This window comes from Balaenoptera ricei, chromosome 3, assembly GCF_028023285.1.
Source record: "Balaenoptera ricei isolate mBalRic1 chromosome 3, mBalRic1.hap2, whole genome shotgun sequence".
NCBI lineage: Eukaryota > Metazoa > Chordata > Mammalia > Artiodactyla > Balaenopteridae > Balaenoptera > Balaenoptera ricei.
In genome coordinates this window covers 7384820-7411437 of record NC_082641.1, presented here as the reverse complement: position 1 = coordinate 7411437, position 26618 = coordinate 7384820, and the positions used below count along the sequence as shown (strand labels likewise).

Below are 26618 nucleotides of genomic sequence, written 5' to 3'. Positions count from 1 at the left end.
CTGCACTGAGTTTTCTTGATCCTAATGTCACCGTGCTCTGGCCATGTGTCTTTGTGTTCCAGTAAATCATCTCTCACTCTGAACAAGTGTTTCACACAAGGGTCTTGGTTTATCCTCAGTTATAACGGTAATACGATCGGCAGCTGGGCATGGACCCTGCCTGTTTGTTAATCAGCATGTGGAAGGCAGATTCGTGATTGTGTGAGCTATCGCAACTTCTTGTTCCATTCCCTTCCCAGAAAAGAACAAAACAACAGCCAAATCGCAACCTCTGAGCCACTCTTATATCACTATAGCCCCTGTGTTCCCAAGCAAAGACAATATAAAGCTCAAAATAAACAACGTTTTGTCTTTACCTCCAATTCAGCTTCTTTCCTGAACAGTAGAATACTTTTTCATAGCACCACCGACATTTGAACTCAGCACCTCACACTGATCTCAGACAACAGACTCAGGATGTTCTGTCCAGAGCCCGCGAAGCCTTCGGAATTTCCCATCTCCGTTATGGAGCCTGTGCTTATACATTCTGCCCGCTTCTGCACCTGATTCTGCCTTATTCAGGCTTCTTGAACTTGACCTCTTTGCTTTATCCTTCATGGGCTTACACTAAGCAATGTTCTTTCATGAGTTGTCTTCTGTTTTCTCATTTTTTCAATCCTTTTTCCTCAGTCAATTTCTGAACTGCTTATCTGATCGTATGCCTGACCTTGGGCAGTTGTTTGCAATGCTCCGTGCCTTAGTTTCCCCTGCCTCATACTGTGATTAATGTCTTAATGTAGGTAAACTATTATATTACTTTCCTACTTAAATCCCTTAAGTGCAAAAATGTCTGTTTTCAAACCGCATCATCTAAGAAACTTCATGGTCCGACCTTTTCTCTCTTTCCAGCATCAAAGCCTGCTGACCTCCACCATCCCTCAGGGCCTTCAGCCATACCGCATTCTTGCAGTTCCCTGACCCTGAGATGCCTTTTCACTTCTCACAGACCTTGCACATGCTGTTGCCTGTTCCCAGGAAGCATCTGCCCCTTTCGTTTACCCGAGGAGCCTCCCTTTTTCCTCCAACCCTGCTCAGCTGCGAGCCTGGCTGAGCTTCGTGTGACGCTCCATTTCCTCTACCCAGTGTGTTCCTTTCTCCATGCTTTCCCGGGGTACACTTTTACTTCCCAAGTTGTGTTATAATCACTCTTGACTTTTCTGTCACCTCTGCTAGGCTCAGAATTCCTAAAACGCAGGAGGGTTTGGAAAGGAGCCGGTTGGATCCCGAATTCTGTCACAGGCAGAATATTCTTTGTCAGTAAATATTAGATAAATAAGTTTACAAGTTGTAAACTGGGTTAGGTCGAAATATGACTGGGTAGTTAACATTGCCTGTCTGGGGGAGGGGTGTTTTCTTGGCATAGAACTAATTACAAATGATTAAGGGTTACACAGGGCTTTTATCCATATTTCCTGTTTCATGAGTTCATTAATATTAAACACAGACAAGCCTCAATGTCCGTCTTTAGTGTCGTTAAGCATCAGAAGAGAAAGTTTGCTTTGCCGTCTTAGGACTATTATGCAATGATAATTTTGTTTATCTCTGATGTAATGGCAACATCAGTATGTAATGGCAACGCAGAAGCTATGTCCTGAAGCTAAGAGTTTCTCCCTCCTAGGACCCATCACTGTTTAAAGGAAAAGCAAGAACTGACAGAGAAGCCCTAGGGATGAAATGTAGAAATGCCCAGGGTCGGATATCTAGAAAAGGTGGAATTCTGAGGTTTTGTAGGCCACATTTGGACTTACTGCATCCATTTTTTAAATAGATTCGATTAAAATTGGGTAATTAAGCATTATATGTTGGTCGAATCACCCAGATTGTGTATTATCATGAACACAAATCTAACCAATGACAAGTGACATTTGTCAGACCACCATAGAAGATAAACCAATCAAAATGGTTATGAATAGACTGAAAAGGTCTTTGAATGTGCAAAGAAAAATGATGAACACCCTCGGACAGAGATAGTTCTCGAAACCAGAAATCATTTCTAAATTAAAAAAGCAATTAAATATTTTATCATTGCTGTTTGAATGTATGTGTGCATGGCTTGATTTTCACAGCTACAATAATCCTAAGAAAATAATTAAGAGACCTAATTATCCATCATCATAATCCATTAAACCAGTTTCCCTTGGGTGAGAGCACATATAAACGTGTACGGGGAAAAGTGATCCTGTTTGGAAAAACAAGTAAGAAAAAACAGCTTCGCTTAATTATTCAGCCCAATCAGACCTGTAGGCCTCAGGAAATAAGGAGGATCACTCGTTAGCATCACTTATTTCAGGGACGTTAGGGCTTTTTTAGGGTATGATTGTGCTAGAAAATACTAAATTTAGAGCCAGTGCTTTTCTACAGCCTGTGTGATGGCTTCCGGAGGAAGGTTTGGCTTCCCCCTTTAATGGTGGCAGTGTTGACAACCTGGGGACCATTTAGGAAGACTCTGCAGGGCTGGGTCCTTTGGTAAGAGGAGAGCAAGGGGAATCTTGAGACTGTTTGGACACAAGGAAGAGTGACATTCTAGGAGAGACCAGTTAGGCTAGCTCCCAGCGAGTATAAGCACCCAGGAGTGCCCCAGGCCCCGCGGTTCCTCTTCCTTGTCTTTCCCAGCCCTGGTATGGCCCCTTCAATGGCCCTTCACACCTCCTCAGGGCTTCCCTGCTCTGTGCTGGGGGAAGAAGGGGTTGGCCTCTATATTCCACGTGAGGAGATGGGGACCTACCTTGGGCTGTAACAGGAGGAACATGGAACGTTATCATCTCAGCCTGGAACTTCCTGTTTTCTTGGCTGTGCCCCTGTAATGGGTGGGTCTGTCATACCCTATTCAGGACACTGGGGGTCTGTTGACCTGGGTGCTTATCAGCTTGCATGATATCTCTGTGGGAGAGTTTTTACTTTATTCCCTCAAATCCAACATATAAACTCACACTGGGAATATAACCCAGTTTGAATTACCTGTATGTAGTTTAATAATCTTTACCCAGATGTAAGGTGCCAGAGGATGATGGGATTATATACACACTTACCCACTCATATATGCTCTGTGTCTTACCTTGAATATTATTTCAAATGAGTTTGAATAATTCAACAGAAGTGCAGAGTGAGAGACTATTCTCAATTAAATTTACTTTTGTGTTCTCCCTGCCCTTTCAGAGCTCAAATGGGATGGGCAGGGGGATGCTTGCCAACGCGTTCGAATGAATGAGTATGTGTGGTCCGGAGTCAACGCTGAAACTATGAATGGTTTTGTCAAAATCTCAGTAAAGACGGAGTGAACAGGAATCATCTCTTCAACCAAATCATTTTATTTCCCATTTTCCCACCAAGAGCCTTTCTTCTTTTTATTACAAAGAGAAAGCAACACATTTTATTTCCTCTGACAAGTTCAAAGCAAGCAAACTCCGTCTTTGTGTAGGACTCTGGTGAGGCAGGAAGGCATTAGGAATCTGGGCGGTGCTAGTGCCCTACTTTCTAAAAAAAGGGACCATAGCCCATGGGCGAACATCAGAGATGCTAAAGCCAGGTGGCCTGGGTTCAAATCCCAGGTCATCTGCTTAATAGCTTGGATAACTTTGTACGTTGTTTACCTTTTTATCTACTATGTAGGATGAACTTAATACTAGTGCCTGCTTTATGTGACTATTGTGAGGGCAGGACGTTGTAGTGATGGGCAGGAGAACAGCAGATATCATCCGCATCAGGAATTCTAGAATATTTTCCCCGATATATCTTTCCGGCAGGTATTTGAGGGTGTTTTACTGTCACTCCTGTCTGATTCCTGGTTTCTGCTGTTGTATTGCTCCTCTTGTAACTTTGTGTCAGCTCCAGATTGACTGACAGCTTTCTGCATCCATGTTTGTCTGTTGGGTCTGGTTGAGCTCACTATGCTGATTCAAAAGGTAGGCAGTAATGAATTCGTTCAAAGTCACAACTTGAAAAATCAGGGTCAGACCCAAATTGTTCCCTAAAAATGGCATTAAATTTCCTCTGGTAATATTGAGAATTATAGTAATTGAAACCCAAGTATACCTGAAACTCCAGTGTGAATTCTGAATTTGGCTGATTAGGAAGTGAATAAATATTTCACTTTTTAATAGCATGTTTCTTTCTCAGAATTTTCCACATATGTGAAAATCTAAGAGAAATCTTCCTAACAGACACGAAAGCTTAATCTTTTCTATTGTATTTTTCTTATTTTTTCCACTTAAAAATTTCAACTTCTTGAGCTTTATTAAATGTCCTGTAAGTCAAGGGTTATAAGTTTTCCCTCATTTTTCATTTCCATTTGTGTCATTTTTTTTTATATATCATCTCACTTGCTTATCTCAGGATGCAGAATTCTAAGCAAATAAGTCATTATTGTGTGACTTTGAAAAAGAATTCCTTTTACTGAACTACTATGAACTCCTATAATGTTAGTGATACCTTTCATGTGATGAATATGGTTTGCTTCTCTGGTTGTCACTGTTTTTTCTTTAGGTGGTTTTGAAAAACCAGAATTTATTACCAATGAACTAAAGTATGTTTGATTCAAAAGTATGAGGATCAAAACATCCTATGAATTTGGTTTTTTGTCAACTACTTTGCTATTTTGATAGTAGATTTACGGCTCTATTATGTTTCACTTCAAACGGCATTGTAAACGTAGTGTAGTTTCTCTGAGACTGGAGTTACTTGTGGGGTGGAAAGAAGGCAGGCCAGAATTGCGCACAGCGCTTAGCCCAAACCTAGCCAGAGGAGTGGGTGGAATCAGTTTCGTATTACAGTTTAGACAGATTTGAGCTACTGACGTCCACCAACTGTCTGGCCGGGTGAGTGGGCACCTCCCTCCCTCACGTCTACTTTTTCAACAGGCAATGCCCTTCCCACTACTAGGTGGCTGGTCACTCAGCACTTCTTCTGTATCCCATTGTCCCTGCTTATTTCAGGCCCTCGACATCTGCCCGCTGGTTGCTTGATTGCCTATGCCAATCTCCTGTTCACCTACCTCGCTCCTTTCCAGGCCTTGTCATATCCCCAGAGACTTCTTTCTCAATTACTGATCTCACCATGCCAACATCTCGCTCTTATCTGTGGCTTCTTGTAATTCAGGAAAAACATGTGAACTCCTTGGCATGCTTCGTGAGGCCTGTCCTGAGCTGCATCCAACTCAGAAAGCCACGGCCCTCTCTGTTCCCCGCCCCAGGGACTCAGGTCCTCACACAGACACACACACACTTTCTTCCCATTCCAGGCCTTCCTAATGGCCGATTCCTCCCCTTTTCATGAACGTCCGCCCCTCCACCATCAGTTCCTTCACAGTCGAGCTCGAGCCTTGCCATCCTGGGAAACTTCCCTTGATTCATCCCTAAACACACCTGGGTCAGGTGTTTTCAGCGCTCCCCAAACCACTGCAAGTATCCCCCCCAGCAGACCTTGCATAACAGAAACTGCATCTTTCCTATGTACAGGGACCAACTCAGATGTCTGGCAGAAACGTGGAGGTGAATTTCTTCACCTGATGACGTTAAAATCATGTGTGTGTGTGTGTGTGTGTGTGCGTGCGTGCGCACAGCGCATATGAGTAATTCATGTGTAATTATGTCTGCGTTCATTTTTCTATGGCTGCTGTAACAAATTAACACAAACGTGGGGACTTAAAGCAACAGAAATTTATTCTCTCACAGTTCTAGAGGCCAGGAGTTCAAAATGATTGTTATTGGGGCTTCCCTGGTGGCGCAGTGGTTGAGAATCCGCCTGCCAATGCAGGGAACACGGGTTCGAGCCCTGGTCTGGGAAGATCCCACATGCCGCATAGCAACTGGGCCCGTGAGCCACAACTACCGAGCCTGCGCGTCTGGAGCCTGTGCTCCGCAACAAGAGAGGCCGCGATAGTGAGAGGCCCGCGCACCGCGATGAAGAGTGGCCCCCGCTCGCCGCAACTAGAGAAAGCCCTCGCACAGAAACGAAGACCCAACACAGCCAAAAATAAATAAATAAAAATAAATTAATTAATTAAAAAAAGATTTACAGGGGTCTACATCTTTATTTGCTGCATCTTCGTGCTGTGGTCGCTGAAGATTCCTTTGGAATCTTTTAACTGTATTCCTAAATGAAATCTTGTTGTATGGCTGGGAAACTCATTCCTGTATCAGGGCCAGAATCGTTTCTCTACAGTTTTCCCAATGGATCTAAAATGTGACTGCCAGTAGTCAAGTGCTCTACGTAAGAATGCTTTGGTCAAAGCCATACTACAAATTTAGCTTTGTGAAGACACTTGCAAAACCACATTAATTACACAAAGTTGTTTACCCTTCCAGTCGATTGAGGTTCTACGGGGCATTCCATACCAATATGCTGCTCCTCCTGTATTTTTACTTTTTACTTTGCAAGACCTCTCGTCATTGTCCTGTAACGTCTTCAGGTAGTGTTAAAAGGCTCAGCTTGGTCTGATATTTTTCATGACTATATAATCAATTTATTCCTTTCAGGGTACTTCTTTGCATGTGCAGAATAAATGGTACATTAGCTACAATGTCTAATTTTAATTCAGTTATTATATATCTATTTAATTTCTAATGAACATGACAATTTTGGTTGAACATCACAAATTTTGTGATGTTTGAATTGCATCATCCGGGTGATGGAGGACGTAATTGTGTGTTTGAAAACTTGGCATTCGAAGCCACAGTTTTCAGACATTTGGGAAATATTCAGCTAGGGAGCTGGTCCTTGAGAAGTCAGTCCACTCTGATTTCAACACTTTTATCCCATGCTTGATTGATTTTATATACAAATACTTTAGCGAATTTATGTATAAAAATACTAGTCATTTCTCTAGTAATTAGATGCTTTTGCCTACATTGAGGCTAACAAATTGGACAATATGCCATTTTTCAAACCAAACCCTCTTGGATTCATGAAAATAATTTCTTTGAACCTAAGAGCAGCTGCTCTTACTAGCCTTACCTTCCAGCAACGCTTTCAGTGATGGCAACATTTTGGAAGGATAACAGTTGTTTGGTGCATTGGTGTCTGACAATCATAATTCTAAATATTATACCAGATATTATAATGTCCTTTGATACTGGCCTCCTTCCTAATGCACTTTTTTTTCACAAAATCATCTAGAGGGGCTCACTGATGTCCAGGAGTAGGGTTATTAGAACTCATTTTCTGTTACTTTGTTTTTCTCCATCCTCAGGTTCATTCCAAGCACTTTAAATTGCTTATCAAAGATGCTTGGTTCATTAGAACCAAATATGCTTCCTGGAGCCCCAGAATTCTATAGATGCTGAGGGATTTTATGCATGGCATATGTTTTAATTCTATTATTGAAAAAGTAATTACATTAGGGTATACCATATACAAAATTTTAAGGCATTGGCCGTCCTCAGTGAAATAACTTTTATTGTATATTACCTGGATAACCTGGTTTATTGTAGAGCAGGGAATAAATTGTCTGCTATCGTTTCAAATTCTACTCCAAATTAACTGAGATTCAAAGGTGACCTTATTTAATACTACTTAATTTGTATAAATCAGTATTATTTCACAAGTAAGCAGCCGAAACAAAATACAGAAATGACTGGAGCTGAGAGTGCAATGACTCAGTGGTCACTCGGCCTCACATTTTTTAAATGATTTAATGCTACCATCTTGCATTATATTTATAACAAGGATTTAGTTAATACCGCTTTTGCATTCTTTTATATGAAATTATGCGTAAGAATTTACTTAACAAAATGAGTCTTCTGCAGAAAACGTGTGGAAATCCGTGCTCTAGCGCTCTAGTGGATTCTGCACCCACCTTGATGTCCCTCTTCCTGTTGTCAGGATACAGGGAAGGGTTTGGAAGAGGAATCCTTGAAGGGCGCTGGCCGCAGAAGTGCAGGGCATGGTAGTCTTGCCCAGCCAGCTCAAGGGCTCCAAAGCCTCACCTGTCCCTTCCACTCGGGGGCACCTGGAGCCACTTCCAAGGCTGCACGTGGAGAGCATTCTATACCCATGCGTTTATTCAGCAAGTGGATTGTTGAACAACTGAGTTCTTGTGTGTGAAGCATTGTTCTGGGCCCTGGGGACATAGAAGTGAACCAAAAGGACAAGATGCCTGTCCAAGTGGAAGTCACCTTCCAGTAGGGGGTGGGGAGAGCAATTGCCACTTGACCTGCATAATGATATAGGCCCCAGTGAAGAGGTAACGCTTGAGCAAAGACATGCAGGAGGCACTAGCTGGGTGTGGGTCCCAGAAAGTGGGGCTAGCTGGTGCACGAGCCCCAGGGAACAGGTCTGCCTTGTCTGAGGATCAGGGCAGGGTGTGAGAGTGAGGGTACTCGGAAACCAGAGAGAGAAAATAAGCGGCTCGACTTCACAGAACATTCCAGATGCCTTTGGCTTTTACTCCAGGTGAATGAAGGGCCCCTGGAGGGCTGTGGCAGAGAGGGGATGGTATCTCGACATCCGTTTTAAAAGCACAACGTTGCGCTGTGTCAAGAGCAGACCGTGTTCTCATATTCAAGTTGTGTAATTTCACAAAATCAACCGAAGGTTTTTATATCATACCCTGGCCATACAGTTGTTAACTCTAGAATTTCATTAGATGAATCATGTCCCCTTTAAAATCAATACTAGGACCATGAGCGAGTCCAGAGGCTTTAAAAATGAATACATTCCATGACAGGGGAATCGATGGCGTTTATGATTAATTAATATTTACTGAATGCCTACAGCTCTGACCTTAGATGTGCACACATTTCTGTGCTTTTGGTATATATTTTTCTAAATTGTGGGGAAAAGAAAGAAACTGTGACAATCAGTAATGAAGGTCACTTACTTTGACAATTTCAGTGAAGGGAGAGTGGTTTAGAGCCCAGGCTTCCCTCCAAGTTACCAAATTTGAATCTTGGTGCCCCACTTACTATTTTTGTGGCTTTTGGAAAGTGGCTTAGCCACTGTCCTCATCCGGAATATTACCGTAACGGTATTTTCCACATAAAATTGTAGAGAGACTTACACATGAGATAAACGCTGGGTGAAAGCACCTAGCGCTGTGGTTAGCAGGTAACCAAAGTCTTACCAACTGTTATCAGTGTTCTGATAAGATTTGGAAGCTAATTTGCAGCAGAGCAATGGCCCTCTGTGTGCTATCAATTGTCAGTTTCAGAGTTCGTAATGTCACGATGTCTGGCTGTCTGTACCGTGTTGAATGGCGTCCCTCAAAAATTCATGCTCACCTGGACTCTCAGGATGTGACCTTTTTAGGAAACAGGGTCTTTGCAGGTGTAATTAGTTAAGATAAGGTTTTACTGAATTGAATGGGCCCTAATTCAAATACCAGTGTTTTCATAAGAAGAGGGACATTCGGACAGAGACACACGGGGGAAACACGATGTGACGACAGAGGTGGGGACTGCAGTGACGCTTCTATAAGCCGAGGCAGGTCAACGATGGCCGGCAGCCACCAGAGGCCGGGAGAGGCCAGGAAGGGATTCTTCTCCCTTGGAGACTCCAGAAGGAATCTACTCTGGCTGATTTTAGACTTCTAGCCTTGGGAACTGTGAGAAAACAAATTTACATTGTTTAAAGCCCTCTAGTTTGTGGTGCTTTGTTACAAAGGCCCTAGGAATCTAATACATTGTCCGCTCAATTTAAAAAGCCCGATTAGAAAACGAAAAGCCCCAATGAGCGTTTCACAGGTTGGCAGCTCCACCGGGCAGTGATCAGAGGAAGTTTGATTTGGTATCATTCTGTGGAAGAAAATCTTGGGCTTTGAAATAAGGATTTAAAAAATAGTTATAATACGTATTTATGGGACTGTCTGAGGTTAGATGTTTCTCTAATGTTGGATGACTTCAGTTTTGTAAGAATCAAAAAACAGTAGTTAAACAATAAATGCTGGAGAGAGTGTGGAGAAAAGGGAACCCTCTTGCACTGTTGGTGGGAATGTAAATTGATACAGCCACTATGGAGAACAGTGTGGAGGTTCCTCAAAAAACTAAAAATAGAAGTACCATACGACCCAGCAATCCCACTACTAGGCATATACCTTGAGAAAACCATAATTCAAAAAGAGTCATGTACCACAATGTTCATTGCAGCTCTATTTACAATAGCCAGGACATGGAAGCAACCTAAGTGTCCATCAACAGATGAATGGATAAAGAAGATGTGGCACATATACGCAATGGAATATTACTCAGCCATAAAAAGAAACGAAACTGAGTTATTTGTAGTGAGGTGGATGGACCTAGAGTCTGTCATACAGAGTGAAGTAAGTCAGAAAGAGAAAAACAAATACCGTGTGCTAACACATATATATGGAATCTAAAAAAAAAAAATTGGCTATGAAGAACCTAGGGGCAGAACAGGAATAAAGATGCAGATGTAGAGAATGGACTTGAGGACATGGGGAGGGGGAAGGGTAAGCTGGGACGAAGTGAGAGAGTGGCATGGACATATATACACTACCATATGTAAAATAGATAGCTAGTGGGAAGCAGCTGCATAGCACAGGGAGATCAGCTCGGTGCTTTGTGACCACTTAGAGGGGTGGGTTAGGGAGGGTGGGAGGGAGACAGACGCAAGATGTGGGAACATACGTATATGTATAGCTGATTCACTTTGTTATATAGCAGAAACTAACATACCATTGTAAAGCAATTATACTCCAATAAAGATGTTAAAAGAAAAAAATCAGTAGTTAGACTATATGATGAAAGTCCCCTTCCACTTCTCTGATTTGGAGACCACCAGTAAGAATGAAATGGACTTGCCTATATTTGCCACGGGCATACGTGCAGGGGTATGGCAAATTGATATTAAAAGTGAATGAATACACCAAATATCCGCTAAGGAGTAAAGGCAGAGAGGCAAGCTGGACAAATCCTTCCAAAGTGACTCAACTCTACCCCTTTATGTCTTGCTGCAACACGAGGCATGCGGGACCTTTGTTCCCCGACCACCAGAGATCGAACCAGGGCCCCAGCGGTGGAAGCGTGGAGTCCTCACCACTGGACTGCCAGGGAATTCCCAAGTGCCACTTGTTTTGAACCCATCATGTGTGACCACTAAAAGCCATTAGCAAAGAAGATGCCTTTGCTCAAGGATAACTAGATTGACACTTGAGTCAGGTCACATAAAAATCACAATTGTTTCAAGTTCCGACTCTTTTGCACTCTGCTTCTCTTTTGAACACATACAGTCTCACGTTCCCTGGCAATTTGTTTATAATCGCCATGACAATTTAACATTCTCCAGCATTTCACAGAAATCCATGCCATAAGAATATGAATGCAAACATATTTAAAAAAAAGCCCTCAGGTGGTTGTTAATTTTTGGCACTGTGTAATTAAACTAGTTTTTTTTTTTAATGTTATCTTTTGCCGGTATCTAATTAGCAAAGCCATCTGCTGAAAGAGTACTGGCCCATCTGCCTAGAATGTTGTTCTCTTCATTTTTATGAAAAGTATCTGCCTTTGCTGGTCCCTGTCTAATTAACTTCTCTCGCTGCAGAATGTGATAATACACAACTTTGTTTATATACTTCCGAGAACTGTGGATTTATATGTATGTAACTCGAACATAAAAGGAGCCAATCTTTTTCTTTCTCACATCTGATTTACTCCTGAGATCCCAGTTCTGTTTATCATAACCTGAGCAAATGTGTGCGCACAACAGGGAGGTGTGTACTGTGTCATGAAACAATAGGTGCTTCCATACATCCCCAGGGTTTCGGCAGGTATAAACTGATTTTCTGTAAACCTACTCGCTTTCCTTTTAGGTCTGTCCATAGCATTGTCAATTCCTGAAAGTTGATGATGTTGTAAGTTCCAGTGTTCCACTGGATTCTGAGATGAACGTGACTACTGTAACAATGAAAATGACCACAGATGCATTCTCAGATTTAGCATGATGTTATCTAGGCTGATGGAATTCACTTATATTTTATTGTAGACTAATATCTGATGTGTGCAAATATTATCTGTATGTGTGTTTTTCCTTCTATCACTCATTATCTATCAGTGTCTTGCACTTAGTAGGTATTTAATGAATATTTATTAAATGAAAGAGAGAATGGTGAATGCGTTTGCGTAAAGCAACACCTCTGCAGACTGTTGAATAGCACAGATGTTATTTCTAACTATTTACAGACAAAAAAAGCTGTGCCACAAACAGGAAACTCTGTGTCTTTTAAAATGTAGATGTTTCAAACTCATTGCCTTTGGATATCCAAGTAAACACATTATCACTGCTACGTGTCTGCTGTTGAAAAATATAATGAAGGGGATAATGAAGTAAATACAGAATGGAGTAGAGAATTAAGATCCCTTTTCTCTACTAGGCTCTGGTGCAATAGAAAAAGACAAGAGATGACAAAAATTAAAGATTTAATCCCCAGGATAGAAGATCATGAGTGTTGCATTGAGATCTGAAATGTAGAATGTAGAACCCCCTTAGCCTTTGTTTTGACTGTCATAAACATAGGTTTGGGTGGGTAGAAAAGTGTCTTAGACGGAGTCAACCAGAAAGATGCCTTCGTAAATCAGTAGTGGGATTTGTTCCAAAATTATGATGCATGAAAGAATAACAATGACTCTCCATTGAGAATAGAACAAGAAGGCTGGATTAAAGAAGTTTAATTGATTAGAATACATCTTGTGGAATAAAGAAAAGTTGTGACCAGGTTAAAACATAATCTAATTCAAACAGAATAACTGAGTAACTTTGAGAAATCTGGTACTGGGGAGTTCCATTGATATTCATATTTCTCTCTAGTGAAAGTGTTTTTCTCCACTGCTGCCAAGTGGTCAAATAGGTAAAATCTAGTTTGCTGAGTGAACAGACAGTAGGCGATTTCGTCTGGAACACCCAGTTTTAGGCCAATCTGGAAAAGACACATTTTCCTACTCCATTGTTTTTCAAATTCTGTGATATCCAATCACATGTGTTCAGCTACAATAGGTAGTTCAGTTCCATTCTTAATATAATTTCCCTTTATCCTGCCTTCTAGTCAGGTAGAAAGTGAATCAACAGAAAAGCTATACAATCATGGTCTTTAATTAATTCTGGATTTGAACATTACTGGAAAGTTGATATATTGTAATAAAAATGCCCCAGGAAAGTGACTTTGCTACTTTTAATAACCGTCTTCAGAAAAATCTATAAGATTTTTCCTATTTTCTGTTGGCCTAATAAACTTGTGTGAGCAGTTGCTCTTTCTGGCTAAACTGGATAAAGCAATGAAATATCTTTGAGAACTCTCACATTTTTTTCTAGTACTATCCCCTTCCAATCCTTGGCCAGTGTTTATCTTGAAAATGCAAAGGTTACTTGGACATTAGGCAGACTTGGGAAGCTGATTGTTTGCCATTTCAGCAGAATGATTTGAAGAATTTTGATGGCATTTGATAAATATTCTTCTTGTAACTCCGGGACTAACTCTGCTCCTTGCAGCTCTTAAGTTTACTGAAGGCAGCATTACTATTTAACTTTCAACAAAATCACTAAACCAGTGAGAGCCACTAGGAATTCCTCTTTATCTAAATCATTTCACTGAATACTTTTCCTAGTAATTATAGAGTACAAATTCCTCTTTGTGATATATAACTCTAAATCCTCTTGACGATATAAAATCCAAGTTATTATGGGGTCTGCTTTGCTAAAGAATGTATCATAGTGTATCAATTCTGTTTTGAGTTTAAGTAAGGGCGAAGGCATGGATATCTCTATTTAAATGAAAACAACAGAATGAGCTTTTATACAGAGATCTGCTAAAGGAAAGCTCCACTCAGAATAACAGCAGTGCGCTTGTTTTATCTGTGCTTCATAGGGATATATAATTATGCAACTGTACCTGAAGTTCTTATCTCTTCTCTGGAGATGTCATCACTTCTCATAAAAGTATCTGTCATTCTAGTATGGAATTCAAGTTATTTGTTTGCATTAGATGCTAATTAGCTGTAACCTTATTGTTGCCATTAAACATTATGAACAGGAAAACATCACAGGAAGAATGAACAAATTCTCTTATCAGATGTTGACACAGACAAAAATCTCTAAGTCTGCACAAGGGAAAACAGTTATAGTATTGTTTCTGTTTGAAAGGCACTGAAGTGGTTCTCTCTAGAACACTTTTCTTATGAATTCATATTTGCCAAGTAAGATAAGATATGCAAGATGCAGCGTTTTATGTTTTCATCTCTGTTATGTAACATTCTTTGGAGAACAGTAGATATTAGATAATGGTGTTAATATGACTTTGTCATTCTCCTCAGTTTAGAAGAATTAGCAAAAAAAAAAACCCTTCTTTTTAGAAGTAAGGGTGAAGGCATTATTCTCTTTCATAATATTTGACATTAGTATTTGTTGGCTTAGTTTAGTTTATTGTGTAACAATAGTCCAAATTAAAAACAAATTGTCCCTCGCTTCGATTTTTTCTGAAAATGATTTAACTGGTTCTTCAGAGATCTTGAATTCTTCAGAAATCCAACTCTAATAGTAAGATAGAACATAATTGTAATAACAGGTGGACAGAATGGAGAAAACATTTTTGCCCTATAAAAGTCCACATTCCATAAAATAATGGAAAAGATAAATATCTCAGGTGCTTATATCTTTTCAAAATATGATTCACAGTCTCAACATATTGGCCATTAATGTTTGCAGGTATCATTTCTTCCTGTGAAGTAGGCGCCGTGTGTTATCTTAACTAATCACAGGTCCATTTGTAGGTTAGCGTCAGATGTGAAAGACTGCATATCACATTGATCAGCCTGAGTTAGATTTGGAAAGTGAGGGAAAAAATTTAAAAGTCGTGGCTCTAAGTATTTAGCCAGAGCTAATAACTGTATAAAAATTATGGGCATTGGGAGGAAGTAGTAGATGGGCTTTTGCATGAGCTGTTTATTTTATTGACCATTCATCATTTATATATGTCTTTGGGGAGTAAGGATATGCAAAATCACTCTTGCTTCATTATCTGTGACTATTGATAAATGACAGACTGTTAAACTAAGATATACACCTCTAAATGAGGATTTAGATCATTTTGTTTCAAGGCTTCTCTTTTTAGCATCCTATGAATCTCTTCCGTAGTTTCACTGAAATGAGTGTTTCTGTCATCAGCGAAGTAGTCACCAACTCAGGGCGTGTGCTTCTCTTATAGTGACTAGTTTTAAAGCACGTTATTACTGCGTAAATGAAAATACTTAGGGGGTGAGTCCTTTAAAATGCTTCAATGTGAAAGCTCAGTATAAACCCACATGACTGAATTCCATGTTTCTGGTGTAAATTCTATGTTAGTATGAAAATGTTGATGCCATGGTGTGCCCACCTTACCTAATCTGGTTACCGATACCTTATTATATTTTTCCCTTTTATTCAGTCAAAGTCCTTTTATTCAGTTGTTGTCGTTTTGGTGTTTCCTATAGGCTGTTGAGTGGGAGTGTGACGAAGCAACCAAGAAGGCCTGTTACAGCAAAGGCAAGTCCCAGGTAAGGAAGACGCCATTATGGGTGGTCACCACCTCTTTGAAGGACAGTACATAGAACGTTTAATAGGAAGGCTATTCCCACTTATGATGCCGTGGAAACTGAAAAAAGAAGCAAGATTCAAAATATATGCACAGTAAATTCTCGAGGTTTTAACATGGAAGCAAGATTAACAACAATCGGCTGTTAGGATTCAGAACATATGATCAGATCTAATTTGCACTCCCAGTTATTAGAGTAAGATAAGAAATTAATTGGTTATGATGTCATTTAGAAAGATATGGGCTTGAATTTTGAAAATACTATTTTAATTTCCCCCAATCATATCTTACAGCTAACTCCAGAAAGTAACTCTATGATAAATATAATTATTATATCAAAAATGATTTGAGGTTTTTTTTTTATAATTCATCTTAACATGTCTTTAAAATAAGCTCTCTCTCTCTCCATATGAAACTCTACATGACCAAGTTTCTAAGGAAAGAGCAGATTATAGCTAACATTGGAAATACATTTCTCGAGCTACGGTGCACATTGCAGGCCTATCTTTCACACAACTGGTGGGCTCAGTAAGAGACATGAGTCTCTTTTCCAAGGAAGTCTGTGTTTCTGAGGAAATCCCACTGGATCATCTTGAGGAAACTCTTCTGCAGCTGGTACATAAGCTCATTGTCTCATTCTGTTACTGATCATCTAATACTTTATTGGAACGTGGGCCTTTCCGATGTGAATCACACTTTGGGTCACCGAGTAAAGCAGACTCACAGGGAAGCAGCAAAGAGGGCTCACTGCACAAAGTGTGGTCCCAAGGCCAAGGGCTTGAGGAAAAATACAGCAAGTGGAGAGGGCGCTGGTAAAAGATCCTTAACACCACCTGTGTTTGTCCAAGGGGGTTACGCACTTTATTTTACCCAATTTCATTTCCTGTTTCTTCGTCTTTTAACTCAACAGTTTTGAGAGTCAGACATGGAGGCAGGTCTCAGCAAACTTAGTCGTTGGGTTTCCCAAAACTAGGAAAGAACTAGGAAGTAAAGAACTAGGAAGAAGGAAGGAGAGAAGGAAGAAAATGTGATCTTAGCTAGAGAAACACTTGGAGACATTTTTAAAAAAGCAGAAATTGATGAATGCTGTTTACTGAAAGATACCTAACCTCAGAAAGTACCTCTGAGATAAATCATCAGAGGCACAAGAAGATTTAAAAGTGGCACCAGGTTCCAAAGAATCAGAATACCGTCTCTTAAAATACCCCCCAAAATAAATAAATCAGTACATAGTAAATTTATTTACCCCTGTAACAAATTCAGAAGAGTTTGTATAAATTATGTATGAAGCCTTTGAAAACGTTCTTCCTATTTGGTTTTTCCTCTCCTCCCTGTAACGCTTGCATGTTTGGTATGACAGGTGGATTCCTGCACTTTTTTTTGCTCCTCACTCATCCCGGAGCACAAGAAATTCTTCAAGTAAGACCCCCGTAGTGAGGAGTGAAAGCTGGGGAATCAGATCTGCCTCGGGGGGGAGGGTGGGAAAAAGGACTTTCTTTCCTCTAGCAAGATCCACTGATGGGAAGCATTGGCCTCTCTCTCCAGGGTTCTCATGCACACACTGTCCCCTTTGTCTGGTGACATCAGTGCCCCCAGGGTCCCTGGGCACCATCTGTGACCTCATTTTGCCCATGCTTTCTTCTCCCTTTTACTTTTCCTCTTTTCTCTCCTTTCTCTTCTTGTCTTCAATCTTCCTCTGGTACTTTAGGTCTTCTTCCTCCTCTTCCTTCTTGCTGGGGCTGTGGTACACCCACAGGCAGCACTATTCAGTTTTGGGAAACCCAGCCAAAAATCTTTGTGGACACCTGCCTGTCTTAAGGCCTGTCTGGGGACATGTGTAGTTGGTAGCCCTGGGTCGGGGGGTGGCTGGGCCTCCCTTCCCTTCCGAGGCCCCATCTAACTGTTCCCCGCCCCCCTTGCCCTCCCCCGCCCTGCCTCCCTCCCCCATCTCCCTGGACGTGTGTGTCCCCTCTCCTCGGGGGTTCCTGCCTGACCTGTCCCGCCCCACTCTGCATCACTTCTCAGTAGCCATTTGTATTTCCTGGTCAGGCTGTGTTTTAATTATTCAGCCCCCTCCCCTGAGCTGGGCCACATGAATTCTTGTTGAGCCCAGGACACAGCCTGCAGTGGCTGTTTCACTCCACTAAGGAGCGAGCAAACGCGTAAGCCTTCACCTGGCTTCTGCCCTCACCGCTCCCGGCGCTGGAGCGACTTCTTGCTGTGGAGTCCCTCTTGGCCTCTACCTGCCAGATGCCGGTCATTCCTCTCACCTGTCATGACAACCAAGAATAACCAAGAATGTCTCCAGACATTGCCGGACAGTGACTCGGGTGTAATTCCCAAGATGGTATTGTATTGGCAACTTTTACATTGTCTGTTTTGAATTTTGCTCTCCCTTTAAGAGTACTTTCATATTTCATCTAGATCACACTTATTTATTCATTTCACGGGCTTTAAAAAAATGTCCTCTCTGTGGACTTCAGTCTCCTGTGTGTTAAAGGATAACATTCAATGACTTAATCTAGCCAAGGTTTCTCCTATGAGTCTATCACTTTAAAACAATCTGTGTGGTAGCCTTATACGAGTAGATTATTACTCCTTGGGGTGAAAAGTTGCTTCTGCTGAATCAAAATCGTCCCATATTCTTCCTTAAGCTGTGATCATTGGTTGTTTGATGCTTAGAAGTTAAGCAAGTAAAAACCAGAGAACACACAGGAAGGGCCATCTTTCATGCCTATTAGGAATATATCTTTGATCCACAGAAGGGACAGATCATTATTATACATAATTGAGGTTTCCTGATACACAGAAAGAAAATGAGCAAAACAAACATTGTCAAAGAAAATCGTACCTTTAAGTTCCACATGTTTCTGGTTTCAATGGACTAAGAACAATGGCAAACCTCAGTAATTATAAATCGATTCAAACTGTGTTTGCGGATGAGATTTTTTTTTCAAGGTGAATACGTTAAGACAGATGACGATGAATTTCAAAGTGCCAATGTGAGAAAGAGAAATGGCATATTCTTTTAGGTTGCATGAAGTACACTGATAAACTCACAGACAGTTTTGAACAACCTGCGCTTGGTTGAAATAGAATTCGGTTTTGTAGCAGAACCATGTGCAGTGAAGTTCATGTGCACGAAACGATGTGATAGGTCTATGAAGGCAGCAGCCTAGGCAGCGCTGCTGGGCTGGTCCAGGGGTGGTGAGAGCAGAGGAACATCCAGGGCTCTTCATTTTCTGTTATTAGTTCCTTTCCCTTATTTAGCATCTCTGTGGCTTTCTTAAAGTGGCACCTGGCACAGCAGCCATCAGAGACCTGAGCCCAGCTCCTGGCACACAGAAGGGAAGGAAACAAACAGCTCCGAAGGTCTAGCCCCTGAATTCAGAATTCATTCAACCCCAATTTCCCTGTTCTGACAGTTCGAGGAGCCAAATCAGAAGACATTTCCATAGAGTCCATTTGACTGAAATGTAACATCTCTTTGGGGGAGTGGAATTCAGATTTTCTTAGTAGCCCTGAGTTTAGAAATAAGAATTCAATTGTTTTCTATTTTTGTTGGCGTTAGAGTAATATGAAAACTTACACACAGATTTACAAAGTTCCCCTTCTCCCTGAAATAGAGTAATGCAAAATGTGACATCTCAAAAATGAGAAAAATGCCAGCCATTTTGTCTGAACTCATTTTTTCCTACCCTAAGAAAAGTGGTCTGTGCTTCTCCACATAATGCCTTTTACTGCAGAGCCAAGAATGTGGAGCGTGGATGAGGCGCTGGGCCTTCAGGGGTGGTACTGCTTGCGCCCACTCAGTCCTCTGGGGAGAGCATTCCTCCGCGGGCTGCAGAGGGGAGAAGAGAGAGGGCACATTTCCTCGTGTTCCCCGTGTTGCTGGGACCGACACGGACATCATTTCACATTCAGTGGATTAAAATGACCATTTAGGGAATCAACGTCAAGAAAATGTAGCCAGATCTTTGATTTGGGCCTGTGTAGCAGAGAAGGGAGGACGGAGACTGTCAATTCTTGGTGAGCTTTGAATTCTATTTTACTTAAAATTTTCAGCTCACTTGGGAGAAAGGGGGTGACTTGGCCTGAAATGGCTTAAACATCCTATCTATGAAAACAGGAGTGGGAAATCTGTGTTGTTTATGGATTCAAAAAGGGTTTATAATAAAATCTGTTGTATTTAGTTATTTTTGAAACATCATTATAGACATTGGCTTCTAGAAGTATTTAAATGTGTTTTACACAAATATTATTTTAAACATAAATAGTCGATTCTCTTGTGATCTAACAAAAGCTCCTTGTCTGCTTGGGGTTATTATGTCTAAGCCAAAGTCCTTCCCACCGTGACCTTTAGGAACTTTACAGAGGAAACACAACCGATTATTAAGGGAATGAAAGAGCTCCTTTAGGCACATATTATACTTTATAATTTTCAAAAGATTCTCGTCTGTGATCTCATTTCAGTATTTTTAACACCAAGTTCCTAGAATGGTTTTGCAAGTTAGTGGGAGAGTTTTGATTAGAATCCAGTGCTCTGTGTGTTGTTCTTCCTGCTGTATCCTGTGGTCCTGCTTCCCAGCTTGTCAAATTCTGCTCGTAAACAGGTAAATTCCAGAGAAGAAAAACATGATGCCATCCCGCCTGGGAACCTGGTGATGTAGGGGGTGAAACAACATTTTCATCCAAGGTGCCAGTATTTGGAAAGCTATGAGTTAACTGGTGCAGGCAGCACACTACGGAACTGCCTTTATTCTGTATAATTGCTCCAAAAATGGAGGGTTCTTTAAGATTAGGTACTAACAACCTGTGCAGATTACACATACCAAATTTTGGTTCATAAAATTGAGGTTCCCTAACAAGTTACCCTTGGAGTCAGCTCAGTTGAAAACAATCTCATTATGTAAATAAATATATATGATATACTTTATTGATACACTTATATAGCATACACTCTTTTAATATATATTCATATATATGTGTATCCGTATATTTATAGTTTTATAGATATACATATAAATATCTATATTTATATATCTAAATATGGATATAATAGTATGTCTTTATATTTATATAAATGCTTCTGTAATATGTATGCATATATATTCATGTGTAATACATATGTCTCATATATATGTATATATGTCTTATATATGTGTGTGTATGTGTTTATATATATATATTTACATCTGATTGGATGGTACAGTTTTTCAAGATCCACCTGGTAATCATGACTCTTGTTGTATACATTCAGCCTAAAAGGCACATGCAGTTACTATAAGTTGCTCTTCTGCACTTTGGATGCTCTCAAAGGTATGGCATCATTAAGGAAAGACACACGGCAGTCAGTGGGAGTGCTGTAATTAACATAAAGGCTGCTGGGCTCCGCCCTCCTCCTCCTCCCTCAGATTGATGGGTGGGTGATGGGCTGGGGGTTGCTGAGGCTTCGTCCCTGTTTATAGGTCATCCTTCTACCCAGTGAGTCTTTCTTCAAGCAGAACATCTGTTTGGGAAATAAATATGATGAAGTGCTGCAGGGCAAACCCAGTTATTTCATGAAGAAAATTGTTCCCAAACACATGCTCTCCCTGCTGGGGCCTTGGTCTTATGTCCTTGAGATCAAGTGGGCATCGGCTGTGGCATCTAAAAGCTCTTTGGGTGAGTCAGCAACTGTGCATGTCAGCTATCAGTTCAAGCAGGAATTGCTTCAAAGTCAAGGACAGGTTGACCCGCCTGTGGGACTGCAGGCACAGATGGGTTATTTTAATGTTTAAGTGTTATTATCAAAGTGAGGTAGATGAGTCTCGTTGTAACAACAGCAGCCATGTGCTGGCAGGCTCCCAGGAGCCTTGGGAATGTGCACTGTGTCTTCTTGGAAAACTGGAATTCCTTAAATCCCCTTATGCCATTTTTGAGCTACAGAAATGGGATAAAAGAAACAAATTCTCAGGTGAGATTCTTATCATGGACATTTAGATAAGCTCATTGAAAAGATAAACCTAGAGTAGAACCTCCTAAAAGGACTTCTGTGTTATATTTTAAAACAGGTGGTCCAAGCAGTACTTCTAGTAGGTTCAGATAACCCGTGAAAAGCCCCTGTCTGTAGCAAAGACTGACAAAGTGATTGACTACAGATTTTCCCACAGGAGAATTTGGATTTGGGAATCACCATCATGAGCAGACTCAGTATTACGGGGCCTGGCTCTCAGGCCATTTCCTGTCATTCTTAATTTTGACTCTCTGATTCATAAATTTATCTTCTGCTCCAAAGCAAAGTACTTCTGCTTTCTTCCATTTCTGTTTTTACATTCTGTTTTGCTTGGACTTTCTCCAATCTCTCATCAAAAAAAAGAAAGAAAAAGAAAAAGAAAGTTGTGATTTTCAATGTATTTATTTGCTTAGGATTCACATCCAGTCTGCTTCTAGTTAGAATCAGTTGAGCAATTTGTGAATTAACCATGAGGGAACATTTAGGCGAGTGAAACAGGAAGGGGCTGAGCTGAGCTGACCCAGACTGTGGGCGAATGAGTTCAGCTCTGGACAGTTCAGAAGAAACACAAAAGTATCACCCCACCTCCAGTGGTTCCTCCTATTGGACACAGAGGGTGAGCAGACCTCGTCCAGCCTCACTGGTGATGAGACAGAACTCTTCCTCCCCATCCTCCTCCCTGTTCCCTCCAATCTTGCATGCTGGGCTTACCTAAAGCATTACCCTCCGCGGGCCCCATTTACCATAAGCAACTACGGCTTTCACGGAGCTGGTGCTGCCTGCATCCTCTTAGTAAAGACCGCATAGGCCTCCATGTCCGATTGTCCTGTTTCCTGACATTTACCTGCTTCCTTCCCTACATCCTCACTCAACTTGGGGGACCCTCTCAGCATCGGGGAGACACACAGCACAGGTAACCTTTCCCAGAGGGTACAGTGTATTCTCGTGATTTCCAGAACATACTTTTTAAATTCTCTGTTCTAATTCTTTAAAAAAAATTTTTTTGGATGTGGACCATTTTTAAAAAGTCTTTATTGAATTTGTTACAGTATTACTTCTGTTTTATGTTTTGGTTTTTTGGCCGCGAGGCATGTGGGATCTTAGCTCCCCGACCAGGGATCGAACCCTCACCCCCTGCATTGGAAGGCAAAGTCTTAACCACTGGACCGCCAGGGAAGTCCCTCTCTGTTCTAATTGAAATAATATTGTGCCCTCCCTCATTTACTTTTTTCCAGGATTTTTTTTTTTTTTTTTTTTTTTGATAACCAGTTGGATTTGTCCCTCGGCTCTGACACACATCAGCATCCTGGGTATCATATCGCCAGCCATCTTTCTAGTTCTTCATCAAGTTTGTGATGGGCCTTCAGGAAGGTTAATGACCTACAGTCCTGTTTTCCCTTTGTCTTTCTTTTGGGAGATTAAGATAAACACCACATCTGTTATCTTTATTGTTCCTCTTCCCAAAATGGATTAGAGGCCCTTGCTTTTTCTTCACCGGCTCCGTAAGACTCAGCCATGAGAGCACGTCTTTTCAATGGGGATGATTCTCTTGGAATAACTTACCCTTGGCCAAGTTCACGGTGATACGACTGCCTTTAGCGCATTTCTACCTGTGTCAGTCTCCTGCTTTAAAAAAAGCGAAACGCGCAAAGTTCTTTTACGTTTTGACTCATTCTTGAAAGAGTTCTAAAAGCAGCAACAGAAAACAAACAAAATCCCCACGTCTCTCCACTGTCTGTAATTTTCTCTCATTCTTTATTATAGTGTCATTGTTGTGTCTGCTTTGTCCATTCCAGCCATCAAGAGCCGTCTCAGCCCTGTGTTCCCCGAGTTGTCTTTCTGGAGTGCCCTCAGACACCATTAGGTCTGGTGTTTCCACCCTGGCCTTGATCCTGTCTCTGCAAACTCTGTGCCCCTCTGCTCTCTGAGGCAGCGTACCCCTCCTCTGTGTTCTCCGAGTGAGAGCTCCCTGACCCTGGGAACGGATAACGATGTGCCTTTTTGAAGTCTGGTTTTGTTCTTTCTCTTCAGAACTCTCCTTCCCTTTCCCCAGGTATAAAAGCAAAACAGAACAGAACAAAATAAGCCTCCCCATCAGGTGTACCTTTCTCTGTTACTCAATTTATTGTCTTCTGTTGACACTCATTTCTTAATTCTTCTAATAGTTAACTTCGATCTTTCATTCTGTCCTTTTTATTTTTTCCTCAAAGTATCTTCAGTTTAGCAGCCAATGATAGTTTGTTGCTTTTTTTTTTTCACACACACACACTGTATTTTATTTTTACAAGAGATAAATAGACTGACAGCAAGCATTGTAAATGGATGACCACAACAAAAGCAACAATGATTGCAATTACCAAACACGAAACACACTCATACTATGTCATAATATTGACATTCAGTCCAGTAATCCTCCACTGTAACAGCTCCTTTACTTTGCAGTGAAAATTGATTTGTATATTTTTTGCCTCTGAGTCCTTGTGGTATTTTTTTTATTATACAAACAGAAAGTCACAAAAATTATAATCATCCTCATCAGTTCACTCAGTCCCATGTAATTAATTTTTTTTTCCATCTTGATCTTTTGTTAGCACTTTTATGAGTTCATCAGTTTTTCATTAGAGTTCTGAAAATGCTTATTCATTCAGTTCAGCAGTACAGTCAGTTACCAGAAACCTGTACTTGTCAGAGTCTTTTCCATGAATTCCTTGAAGATGAAACCCTTTTATAGGAACATTTTTGCAAAAGCATCAGAGTACACACAGAACTGTCTGTAATGACAAAAGACTTAAAAATGACCACGGTTAAAGATTTGATGAAAGTTCATAATAATGCAATTGACAAGGAAATTTAGTTATTTCTGAGATACACATTTTAAAGTAATAACTAGAATTATGACTTATAACATTATACCAGAACATATAAGATTTTTAGAAATTTCTTGTAATGTCTGAAACATTTATATTAACATATTTCCATACAAATAAATCAAAGAAAGTTTAGTATTAGTTTTTGTTTGTTTGTTTGTTTATACTGCAGGATAATTTGTTGCTTTTATTGTTAGTAGTAGTATTAGGAAAATTATCTACCTTTGATATTTCACTTTACAGTTAGAAAACGAATTCAAATATTTTAGCTCATTTTATATCCACACTTAGGCCATGCCACAGGCTGAGTTATGGCAAATCAACATTTCGTGGAGACTGAGGCTCTATTCCACTGAAGAGAGCATTGCTGTGCCGTTAGATCCAGATCCTCCTGATTGGGGAAATGTGTGTCTAACTGATATATCATCATGCAGCATCTTCTAGGTCTGGTTGGTTGGTCAGTCACCATTTCCTGTTCATTTGCTGGAGTCTGACTTTGCCCTTTCACACCTTGCACTGTGGTCCAGGCACGGAAGCAGGAGGGACTGAATTATGGAAGTAGTTTCCTTACCTGTCTCCTGAACTGCCATCTCACATCTCCACTAGCTTCCACATGGTCCAGAGTGGTCCTTCATTTACAAACATCACCTCAGGTCAAAACTGCATGCAGTAGCACAGGGAGATCAGCTCGGTGCTTTGTGACCACCTAGAGGGGTGGGATAGGGAGGGTGGGAGGGAGATGCAAGAGGGAGGGGACATGGGGATATATGTATATGTATAGCTGATTCACTTTGTTATACAGCAGAATCTAACACAACATTGTAAAGCAATTATACTCCAATAAATATGTTTAAAAAAAAAAAAACTGCATGCAGTGAAAACATAAAACGGTTCCTTCACATTCAGAATAAAAAGTAAACTCACTGGTCTGGCACACTTGGCCTGTATCTGGCTCCCCAGCTTATGTCCACCTCTTCTGTACGCAGTGAAAGCACTGTGCTTTCTCCAACCGTGATGCCTTGTCAGTCCATTCTTTCTGCTGAGAGTGTGTTTTCCCTCCTTTGCTCGGTAAAATCCTGCAAGTGTCAGGGGGTACCTCCTCCAGGAAGCCTCACCAAATCCTCCTCTTCCTTTGAAACTTATCTCAGGTGTCATCTCCTCCAGGAAGCCTTCCGACACCTCCTCCCTTCCCCTCTCCTCTGGAGATAGCAATATGCTGTTCTCCGGTGCCTCCTCATTAGAGTATGTTGGCAGCTCCGTGTATTTTAATTTTGCGCTACGGGCCTCGATTGTGACTTCTTCCACAGTCTCTACCAAAGAGTATCTAATCAGTAAATGCTTGCTGGCTGAATGAATGAAGAGCTTTCTACCTGAAAGTTCCTGCACTACTATGACCATGCCCTAGATTTATATGTATGTTTTGCAACCACAGAAAAAAAATTCACAGGTCTGAGTCATCCATTAGCATGAGCTTTCATGCCTCATGTTCCAGACATCCTTTACTTATTAGTTATATTTTAATTTTTCATCAAAGAATCAGACATGTTTATAGATTCTTGCTGTGCATACATTTTGAGAACTTTATATAAAACTCTTTCCAATTTGCAATCAGAGTTTCACATGTGACCCTAGCATCTGGAGAAGCATTCACCATGTGTTTTCAAGTTCCTGGGGAAGTTTTCTAAGACACTGTTTCATGAGCAGTGTTTATTTATTTTCCTAATATATGTCAAAGGCAATTTAGGGCTCACACTGTTATCAGCTACAACTCAAAATGAAAGCCCATTCATCAAAAGAAGACACACGCTTTGAGATTTTAACTGAACATATATTTATATCTATCTTTACACATATCCTCCTCTATTGAGCAAGTGTGCAGAGAAAGACTATTTTAGAGTTCTGTTGTTATTTTTTGGTCAGTATCCGAGAGGATTTTTTTGTTTGTTTTTGTTTTTACTGGTTAATTAACATCTAATCTATTAACTAGACAAGATGTATTCATATTCACCGTTCCTCTTGCGCTCAGGCCTCCTTAACGAGTTTCTTGTGATTTTTTTTTTTTTTCCAGGAGGAATGTCAGAACTACATCCGGGTACTGCTGGTGGGTGGCGACAGGTTATTTACCTGTGGAACCAACGCTTTCACGCCGGTCTGCACCAACCGCACGGTACGGCTTCAGGTGGAGCTTTGACAGATTTTAATACCG

At 40.8% G+C, this 26618-nt stretch overlaps 1 protein-coding gene across 8 annotated transcripts in view; it reads left to right on the top strand.

The window, feature by feature from the left end:
* SEMA5A (semaphorin 5A) overlaps positions 1 to 26618 on the top strand; it is a 505234-nt gene that overhangs the window by 306519 nt on the left and 172097 nt on the right. For all 8 annotated transcript variants that reach the window (XM_059916089.1, XM_059916090.1, XM_059916094.1 and 5 more), the window contains 2 exons: positions 15450 to 15512; positions 26481 to 26579. In XM_059916089.1, the coding sequence (XP_059772072.1) occupies positions 15450 to 15512; positions 26481 to 26579 (162 nt within the window). The remainder of the gene's footprint in view (positions 1 to 15449; positions 15513 to 26480; positions 26580 to 26618) is intronic.